This window comes from Frankliniella occidentalis, unplaced genomic scaffold (assembly GCF_000697945.3).
Source record: "Frankliniella occidentalis isolate FOCC.00 unplaced genomic scaffold, Focc_3.1 Scaffold11, whole genome shotgun sequence".
NCBI lineage: Eukaryota > Metazoa > Arthropoda > Insecta > Thysanoptera > Thripidae > Frankliniella > Frankliniella occidentalis.
The window spans coordinates 215744-226311 of NW_026267141.1; the positions used below are offsets into that span (position 1 = coordinate 215744).

General features: G+C 48.9%; 1 protein-coding gene across 1 annotated transcript in view; it reads left to right on the plus strand.

Annotated features, from left to right (window-relative positions):
* Window positions 1-79: 79 nt before the first annotated feature.
* The window catches only part of LOC113215436 (ATP-dependent helicase brm), a gene marked incomplete at its 5' end in the record, with an annotated part of 24345 nt that continues 13856 nt past the window's right edge, over window positions 80-10568 (plus strand). The window contains 12 exon segments of the mRNA XM_052277553.1: window positions 80-199; window positions 786-1167; window positions 1318-1383; window positions 4323-5326; window positions 5445-5631; window positions 5713-8735; window positions 8824-9126; window positions 9219-9451; window positions 9543-9672; window positions 9754-9916; window positions 10015-10149; window positions 10247-10528. Coding sequence (XP_052133513.1) covers window positions 80-199; window positions 786-1167; window positions 1318-1383; window positions 4323-5326; window positions 5445-5631; window positions 5713-8735; window positions 8824-9126; window positions 9219-9451; window positions 9543-9672; window positions 9754-9916; window positions 10015-10148 — 5745 coding nt within the window.

The window sequence follows — 10568 nt, forward strand, 5'->3', positions numbered from 1 at the left end:
TTTTTAAAAATAAGAAGGGTTTGATAGAGGGGAGTGTTGAGGAATGACAGATGAAGGAAAACACAATTGGTGTTGGCAGGGTTGTGGCAACGAAAATCTTACTGCTCTGCAGCGGAGTGTGGATTCAATGGAGGACAAGGGTATGTCGGAAGACCCTCGCTATTCACAGATGATGATGCGTGTACGTCCCCCTATGCAGGTCCGTATTATTAAGTCCTTGCGGTAGAGATGTTTTGTGGTCCTAATGGTAGTTTTCTCAGTCACTGCGATGCCATTTCCTTAGTGTTTTGCTGTGTCATCCCATGTCTGCGATGATGATTTTGCATGCTGGTGTATTTAATACTGTGTAAAAGTCATTGCATCCTCTAGCTTTTCCATTTTGTGGACTATACTGTAGGTGACCAGTATATCCCTGATATTTTTTGTTGTTGAAATAGTGAGTTTTAATGCTTGCTACCTATTGCATGATAAACCTGACTTGTCGTAATACTGTCATCTCATGGAAAGTTTATTTGCAGTTAATATAGTAAATGAAATTGTAATCAGTTGTTTCATATAAAAGAGAGATTCTAATTACAAATGAGAGTATGTATGTAATTGGTCTCCCAAATGTTGATATAAATAATTACATGCTATCCTAGTAAACTTAATTTTGTGTTATTTCCCCGTATGTAGACATGTTTTTAATACTTCAGAAAAGTTTGGTTTGTGGAAAAGTATTGCTTGCCATTCTGAGGAAGTATCCTCCAGAATTTTAATTATTTTTCCTTTTATTTATTTTCCAGGGCTTTGGTGCCCAACAAGGAGAGATGCCTCAAAAGTACCAACTATCGGCAGCCCAGCTCAATATGCTGCGCTTCCAAATCATGACATACCGGAATGTGGTGAGAAGTCTCCAGATACTTCCACATCCTCGATTGGCAGCTGCTGGCAAACCTATGGAAGGAGCACCTCCTTCAACACAGAGCCCAACACCTCCGAGCTTCCAGCAGCCTGTGGGTCCACCAAGTGGACCCGGTGCTTCTCCTGGACCAGGATCAGGCTCTGGTCCTGGCTCGTCATCTGGACAAACACCCTCGTCCCAACAAGGACCACCTCAGTCTGGACCTTCGCCGCACCAAGGACCACCTACTCCAGGTCCTCAGCAGCCTCCCACAGGTCCAAGTGGTTAGTGTCTGTTAAACAAAAAAAAACAATGTAACAAAATTAGATATGTTTAAAGATATTTGTTTGATGATGATCTTTATCATCGACTTGCTTTACACCATTCATTTGTGAATGTTGTATATATTTTTATTGTTTGTGTTTTTCCAACAGGCCCTGGACCCCTTACTCCTGCAACGAGCCAGCCCCCCTCCACTCCAAGTACTCCAGGTGCACCAGGTATGACCGGAGGGTCTTCCCAAAGCTTCAGTCACATGTCGTCTCAGGGCCACATGCAAAATATGGGTCATGGTCCATCTCACAGCCACTCTCATGGTTTACCTCACAGCCACTCGCATGGTCTGTCTCATGGCCCATCCCACGGTCTATCTCACAATATGTCTCACGGTCCATCCCATAGCCTGCCTCATGGTGTTGCGCATGGCTTGTCTCACGGATATTCTCACAGCCTGTCTCATGGACCACACCAAGGGCCATCACCTCAGGGCCACTCCCAATTGCATTCTCAAAGCCAAGGTGGCCCATCTGGACCACAGGGACCCCCTCCACATCCTCAGGGGCCTTCTCCGCATCCCCAAGGTCCATCTCCACATCCTCAGGGACCTTCTCCAGGACCATCTCAAGGACCTTCTCCAGGTCCGTCGCAGGGACCTTCTCCAGGTCCAGGATCGACCCAGGGACCTCCACCTACTCCACCTCAGACCCCCCATACGGCTCACGGCCCACACCAGGGCTCTTCACAGGTGTCGCCGCAAGCAAATCAAGCTCAACCAGTGTGTCAAATGTCTCCTCAAGGAACGACGGCTCCCCCCGGTCCCTCACCTGGACCTTCACCTGGGCCGTCACCGGGACCTCCCAGTGGACCTTCGCCAAGCCCTGGACCAGGTCCGCAGGGAGGGCCGACGCAACACAGCGGCCCTCACGGACATGGCCCTCACCTTGGTCCCAGTGGTGCTCATGGTGGTCCTCATGGAGGACCTCACGGCGGACCCCACGGCGGACCCCACGGCGGACCCCATGTTGGTCCTCACGGCGGACCCCACGGAGGACCGCACGGTGGGCCCCTTAGCGGTCCTCACAGCGGGCCGCATGGGGGCCCTCATGGCCTTCCCCATGGTGGCCCTCACGGTGGACCTCACGGTGGACCTCACGGTGGTCCTCACGGTGGTCCTCACGGCGGACCCCACGGCGGACCCCACGGCGGACCCCACGGCGGTCCTCACGGGGGTCCTCACGGCGGGCCCCATGGCTTCTACGGGCCGCTTCACCACGGTCCTCTGCACCACGGCCCCCCGCACCACGGTGGCCCGAGCCCTCACCACTCGCCGCTGCACGGGCCCCCGCACGGGCACGCCGGCATGCACGGCCCCGGGCACGGGCACGGGCCGCTGCACGGACCTCACATGGGACCGCACGGCGCGCTGCACGGCCTCCACGGGCCAGGCCCAATGCACGGACCTGGCCTGCACGGCCTGCACGGCCCTGGCCCCATGCACGGCCCGCACCACCAGGGTGGGCCCGGTGGCCTTAGCGCCTTCGACGTGCCCCTCGGCCACCCCTGTGCCCCGCTCCAGCAGCCCCCACAGCCCCCGCCAGCCGCGAGGCAGACATCGCCACAGAGCTCTCGACAAACATCGCCCCAAGCGGCCCGTCAGCCGTCGCCTCAAGCCTCTTCGCAGTCCTCGCCGACGCAACCCTCTCCTCCGTCGGCCAGCGGCCACCTCCAGCCTTCTCCGCAAGCGGTGGAGGGCCCCTCCCCGTCCCCATCCCCGTCGCCCCGCGCGGCGTCGGCGGTGTCGCCCCCAGCAGCGCCCTCATCCCCCTCCACACACCCGCACGCACCCCCCGACGCACCCTCGACGTCCCCTGAGGCGGACGCCCCGGCCCCGGGCTCGCCCGCCCCGCCCCGGAGCCCCTCCGAGAGTGCGGGTCCGACTGGAGCTCCATCCCCAGTGGGACCCTCACTGGAGGGAGGTAGTGTGCCGGAAGCACATATTGGTATGTCATGTTTTAGACTTTTCCCACTTTATTTTATTATCATTTTGATGACATGGGCTGCTCTTTATGTTTCAATTATTTTTTTAGAGTTCTTTTTCTTTTTTCTCTTGAGCTCTAGGTCATTTTTAATGTTTTTGCTTTTAATTATTTACTGTGCCGGTATGTTTATCTCAATTTTTTTGTATTTTGAAAATGAATGTCAGGACATAAACACAAAATCCACTAAAGGTCTCTCACACATTCCCTTTGGTAAAACACCTTTCCCCTCTAAATATCTAGGCTGTGAGTTGGGACTAAGTGATCTTAATTTATCTTGTACAAGTGCGGTGCTGGTTGTTATTTTGTCTGTCTCATGATGAATCTTTTTTCATCCCCACAGGGTTGACATTCAAATTACAGGAAACCTTTCACTTTATTAATTCCCCTACCAAATCAGTTTTCATCTTAAATCCTTAGCATGTATAGGACTACCAGTACAAGGCTACAGAGTTACTAAAATCCTTTTCCTATTATTGTGTGTTATTTGTAGTCCATTGATTGAAGTTCTTCTAAAAAATTTGTCATTTGATTTTTAAAATCTCCCTACCAACCAAATCTTAACAAATCCCTCAAGAACTATATACTTATTCTAGCTTCTTATACTAAAGTAAAGTGCATGTTTCTTTTACTTTACATGCTTATTTTCTGCAAATATGATAATACATCTTTTTTGCATGAAATTGAAGTAGTAGCATCTTCCATTCAGAGTCTGCATTTCATTCGAATTCCCTCTCAAACTAACCAAATCTGCCTTCATCTGAAAGTTGGCATTGTTGTTGTCTGTTAAAACAGGCCACTTAGAACTTGAAATGCAAACTAAGTAATCTTAGCTTCCCATTTGTTTTGCATATGTGTAGAAGAGTATTATGTTGCTTTCTCTTGAATATTCCTGTTTGTAGCCTAATGAGAATGGTACCCTATTTCATTGATGTTGATTTTTGTTTTTACTGTATCAGCCTTCCTTTCAGTGTTTTTTTATTTTGTGCAGTTTTGTTTCCCATGCCAACATCTTAGGTGTTCCTTAAATATTTAATCTCTGTCATGTGTATTTTAGACTTGCATTGAAGTTAACTTTGTTGCTGTGCACAGCCAGTGTTCTAACCCTTTCTCCATGTCTGCAGGCTCGCCCGGCCCAGCTCATCCCCCTGCTCCGAGTACGCCCGGCGCCCCTCCCTCCGGCCCGCCCACGCCCGGGCCCATGCCGCCTCACGGAGCACCCTCACCGCGCCCTCCACACGGGCCGCCGACTCCCGGGCCGGCAAGGACACCGCCGCCAGGGCCTCCTGGACCTTCTCCAGGTCCATCAGGACCTCCCCGACCTCCATCCGGTCCACCGCCTTCGGGCTCGCCAGCCCCGCCAGCGGGTCCTCCACAAGGACCCCCACCAGGTCCACTGACTGGTCCGCCTACCGGACCTCCAACTGGTCCACTCTCCATGATGCCCGGAGGCCCCCACGGCCCCCACGGCCCGCACGGACCACACGGACTCCACGCTCCCCACGGACAACACGGCCCCCACGGACCACATGGACCCCACGGGCCACATGGACCCCACGGCCCGCACGCTCCGCATGGGCCACATGGACCACATGGACTACACGGCCCACACGGCCCGCCTGGCGGTCCACCTCAGGGTCCTCCACAAGGACCTCCGACTCCAGGTCCCTCGCAGCCCGGTCCAGCACCAACGCCTCCTCTCTCTGGCCCCCCTCAAGGCCCTGCTCAGGGTCCTCCGCAAGGACCACCACAGGGTCCGCCCCAGGGTCCGCCCCAAGGACCACCACAGGGACCGCCCCAGGGCCCACCTCAAGGACCACCGCAAGGACCACCGCAAGGACCACCGCAAGGACCACCTCAGGGCCCACCCCAGGGCCCACCTCAAGGACCGCCCCAGGGTCCTCCTCAAGGGCCTCAAGGACCTCCAAATCTTGGTGGCCCGCAGGGCCCACCAGGACCCCCCACAGGACCTGGGCCTCACGGAATGCCTCCTACGGGACCAAATCAAGGACCTCCTGGACCTGGTGGTATGCCTCCTGGGCCTGGTGGGATGCCTCCGGGACCTCAGCGCCCTGGACCCACCCCTCCGCCCGGGGGACCTCCTCACCAGGTGAGGTCGTACACCAATGTGAGTACTCGCTTCCTTGCTTCTGTTTCATCTTTTGACAAGTATAAACTATAAACGCCTTTTGCCGCCGGTTCGTGACTGTACCTCTGATCTTACCATGTTGTTGTGCCCGTTGCAGGGCGCCATGATTCCGCCTCAGGGTCAGCCTGGAGGACCAGGTGGACCTCCATCTCAAGGCCCGCACGGTCCCATGCACCCTGGCGGACCCATGCACCCCTCCGGCTACCCTCCACACCCCTCGATGAGCATGGGCCAGATGGGCCCCCATCCTGGACAGCACGGCGGACCAATGGGACCCCATCCAGGTGCGCCCCATTCCTGCTACCCAATTCACCAGTCACCTGTCGTCGCATGTTTCACTAACTTAACCGTTTCCCCATTTATAGGTGGTCCTATGGGACAACATCCGGGGCATCCCGGTCACCCAGGTGGCATGGTTCCAATGGGTCAGCATGGTGGACCGATGCACCCCGGCAGTCACCCCGGCGGTCATCCCGGAGGTCATCCTGGTGGTCACCCGGGCGGTCCGATGCACCCGGGCATGGGACAAATGGGTCCAATGGGACAAATGGGACCCATGGGGCCCATGATGAGCATGCAGAGAGGCGCCATGGGGCCTCACCAGGGCCCTATCGGACCGGGCATGCCTGTACATCCCCAGATGCAGCAGGCTGGCCTGCCTCCGGGAGCTCACCAAATCCAACAACAAGTTCTGAGCAACACGGGGAGCATCATGGGCAAGAATGCCCGGACCACATCTATGCCGAAACCATGCGGAATCGACCCTGTCGTCACGCTGGACGATCGTGAGAGGAGAGTTGCTGAGCGTATTCAGATGAGAATTGAAGTACTGAGCAATCTGCCTCCCACTCTCTCAGAAGAAGATAAAATGCAGGCACAGATTGAACTGAGAGCACTAAAGGTTCTCAATCTGCAACGCCAGTTACGAAGTGAAATAGCTGCATCCACCCGTCAAATGACTACTCTTGAGACGGCTCATAACATAAAATTGTACAAAAGAACCAAGCGTCAAGGACTGCGTGAGGCACGTGCCACTGAGAAGTTAGAGAAGCAGCTCAAGATAGAAGCAGAAAGGAAACGTCGGCAGAGACATAAGGAATACCTTGACACAATTCTACAGCATGGCAAAGACTTTAAAGAATTCCACCGTAATAACCTGGCCAAAGCTGGCCGTCTGAATAAGGCACTTATGAATTATCATGCCAATGCTGAACGTGAACAAAAGAAGGAACAAGAGAGAATTGAGAAGGAACGTATGCGACGTCTAATGGCTGAGGATGAAGAAGGTTACAGAAAACTCATTGATCAAAAGAAAGACAAGCGTTTGGCATTCTTGCTCTCTCAGACTGATGAGTACATTGGAAATCTCACTGAGATGGTAAAACAACACAAGTTAGACCAGAAACGCAAGCAACAGACCAATGTGAAGAGGAGGAGAAGGAGGAGGAGGAAACCTGAGGGTGAAGAGGGTGCTGAAGATTGCAAAGATTCTCATGGGGGTGAAGATGGAGATGAGGAAGAGGAGGACTTCAGGACAACTGTTCGAGAAATTGCTTCTGGTAAGGAATTGTCTGGTGAGGATGCACCATTGGCAAGTGAGGTGGATGAGTGGCTTGAGGCCAACCCTGGATGGGAATGCCTTGATGAACTTATTGAAGATGAAGAAGATGGTGAAGAATCTTCTGAAAAGAAAGCCAAAGATGGTGAAGCATCCAAAGAGGGTGGTAAGGAGGAGAAAGGCATTATCTCCAAACCAAAGGTGGAAGATGATGAATATGGAAAGAAAGGAGAAGAACACACATACTATAGTATTGCTCATACTATTCATGAACAAATTACTGAACAAGCTGATATACTCATCAATGGAAAACTTAAAGAGTATCAAATTAAAGGTTTGGAGTGGCTTGTTTCTTTATTCAATAATAATTTGAATGGAATCTTGGCCGATGAGATGGGTTTGGGTAAAACGATCCAGACAATTGCTCTCATCACCTACTTAATGGAACGAAAGAAAGTAAATGGACCTTTCCTCATCATTGTTCCACTGTCCACATTGTCTAATTGGGTTCTTGAATTTGAGAAGTGGGCTCCCTCTGTGATCTGCCTAGCCTACAAAGGGTCTCCTCAAGTACGACGATCTCTTCAGGCTCAAATGCGAAACACAAAGTTCAACACTCTTCTCACAACTTACGAATATGTCATCAAAGATAAAGCAATCCTAGCTAAAATTCATTGGAAGTACATGATTATTGACGAAGGTCATCGCATGAAGAATCATCACTGCAAGCTTACCCAGGTTCTGAACACCCATTATATTGCTCCCCATCGTCTGCTCCTTACAGGAACACCCCTCCAAAACAAATTACCTGAATTGTGGGCATTATTAAATTTCCTGCTTCCCTCAATTTTCAAATCTGTGAGTACTTTTGAACAGTGGTTCAATGCACCTTTTGCCACAACTGGTGAGAAGGTAGAGTTAAACGAAGAAGAAACTATTTTGATTATTCGGCGTTTGCACAAAGTTTTGAGACCTTTCCTTCTGCGACGACTAAAGAAGGAAGTAGAATCACAGCTACCAGATAAGGTAGAATACATTGTGAAATGCGATATGTCTGGTCTTCAAAGAGTTCTTTATCGTCACATGCAGAGCAAGGGAGTTCTTCTTACTGATGGTACTGAGCGAGGGAAGCAAGGAAAGGGTGGTACCAAGGCCCTGATGAACACAATTGTGCAGTTACGTAAATTGTGCAACCATCCATTCATGTTCCAACAAATTGAAGAGAAGTACAGTGAACATTTGGATATGAATGGGGGTGTTGTTCAAGGACCAGAACTATTTAGAACATCAGGCAAATTTGAGCTTCTTGACCGCATTCTTCCCAAGCTGAAGGCCACTAATCACAGAGTTCTTCTCTTCTGTCAAATGACTCAACTGATGACAATTATGGAAGATTATTTGAACTGGCGTAATTTCAATTACCTGCGTCTGGATGGTACAACTAAAGCTGAAGATCGAGGAGATCTGCTCAAGAAATTCAACAATCCCAACTCTGATTACTTCTTGTTCCTTTTGAGTACTCGTGCTGGTGGTTTAGGTCTCAACTTGCAAGCTGCAGATACTGTTGTCATCTTTGACTCGGATTGGAATCCACATCAGGATTTACAGGCTCAAGATCGAGCTCATCGTATTGGTCAACAAAATGAAGTCCGAGTGCTGCGTCTTATGACAGTAAATTCAGTAGAGGAGAGAATTCTCGCTGCTGCTAGATACAAGCTTAATATGGATGAGAAAGTTATTCAAGCTGGTATGTTTGATCAGAAATCTACAGGATCTGAAAGACAGCAATTCTTGCAAACTATTTTGCATCAAGATGATGATCAAGATGAGGTAAATCTTTTTCCTATGATGAAACTGATATGATTCATTGTAGTTATTTTAGAATAATGTTTAATATTGTAAATTATTTATGTTACAGGAGGAAAATGAGGTTCCTGATGATGAGGTGGTCAATCAGATGTTGGCTCGCTCAGAGAACGAGTTTGAACTTTTCCAAAAGATGGACCTAGAAAGGCGGCGTGAAGAAGCAAGTCGCGGAAGTGGTCGTCAGTCTCGTCTTGTTGATGAAAGTGAATTGCCTGAATGGCTCCTGAAGGGAGATGAAGAATTAGAACGCTTGGCTTATGAAGATGAGGAGTCACCTGAGGTGCTCGGCCGGGGTTCTCGCCAGAGGAAGGAGGTGGATTACACAGATAGCCTGACTGAGAGGGAATGGCTTAAGGTAAAATTTTCCACAAGCGCTGAGGTTGAAGCTAATTTATTCTGTAGGCATGTAAAAAAGAAAATCGATCTAATTTTTCTTATTTATTATAGGCCATTGATGATCTTGGAGACTTTGAGGATGAAGAAACAGAAGAGGAAGAGAGGCGTCCGCCTGCAAAGAAGGGTCGCAAGAGACGAAAGAAGGAGGGAGAAGAAGATGATGAAGATGAGCCTCTCTCAACTAAGAAGAAACGGGGTAATGTGGCTAAGAACACAACTCTTGACTCCAAAACCAAAAGGCAAATGAGAAAAATAATGGATGTGGTCATCAAACATTCTGACAGGTATTGCATAATGTCAATTTCTTTTCCCTTTAACTACCATTCTAGTATTGTCTAAAACAATATCATGACTAATGATTATCCCCATTTTCAGTGAGGATGGTAGAGTTCTCAGTGAACCTTTTATGAAGCTTCCATCTAGGAAGGCGCTTCCAGATTACTATGAAGTAATTAAGAAGCCTGTTGATATCAAGAAAATTGTAGCCCGCATTGATGACGCTAAAGTAAGTGTATAGTAATGTTTTGAATCTAATCTAATCTGGTTTTATGCATTCTCATCTAATCTAATCTATTTAATTATTCAGTACTGTGACATGGAAGACCTAGAAAAGGACTTTATGCAGTTGTGCAAAAATGCGCAGTTATATAATAAGGAACAATCTTTAATTCACGAAGACTCCATTGTCCTTCAATCTGTTTTCACTAATGCTCGTCAACAAGTGGAACAAGCAGTAGAGTCTGATAATGGTTTGTATTATTTCAAACAAACATGTCCAAAAGGTACTCTATTTTCGTAATCTTTTTTTTTTCTCTTATGCTTAATTTCTATTTTTGGGGATTTTCAGAAGATGAAGAATCTGAACAGGAATCACGGCCAAGGGGGAAGAGGGGAGGTCGTCCCTCGAATGCATCAAAAGGAAGAAAAGGGAAACGATCTCGCAAATATGTAACCAGTGATGAAGAAGATGAGGATGACTGAGGTTAGTGAACAGTAATTATACTACCTTTGGCCGGCCACTCCCCATTGCCAAGTAAAACTAATTTATTTTTGTGTTTTTTAAAATTTTTCTACTACAGGAAGAACTCATTTTGAAAAAATGCGGCTTATCATAGTTGGCAGCAGACTGACACGAAAGTGCTTGTGAATGAACTTTGTATATGGTATGGTCTTTATGTATGTGAGGGTGAATGTAAGTGTGCATGGTTAATGGGGAATGTCATTTCTCCAATCATCATTACATTAATGTAAGTAGCTTCCTTTCCTGTACATACGTGATGTCTTTTATTGTGTATGATAATTCATCAGTATTTTATTGTATAAAATAATTTTCTTTATGGTAGTGTTTGGTGGTGGATTAGGTGAAGATATGTCTGGTCTTCAAAGAGTTCTTTATCGTCA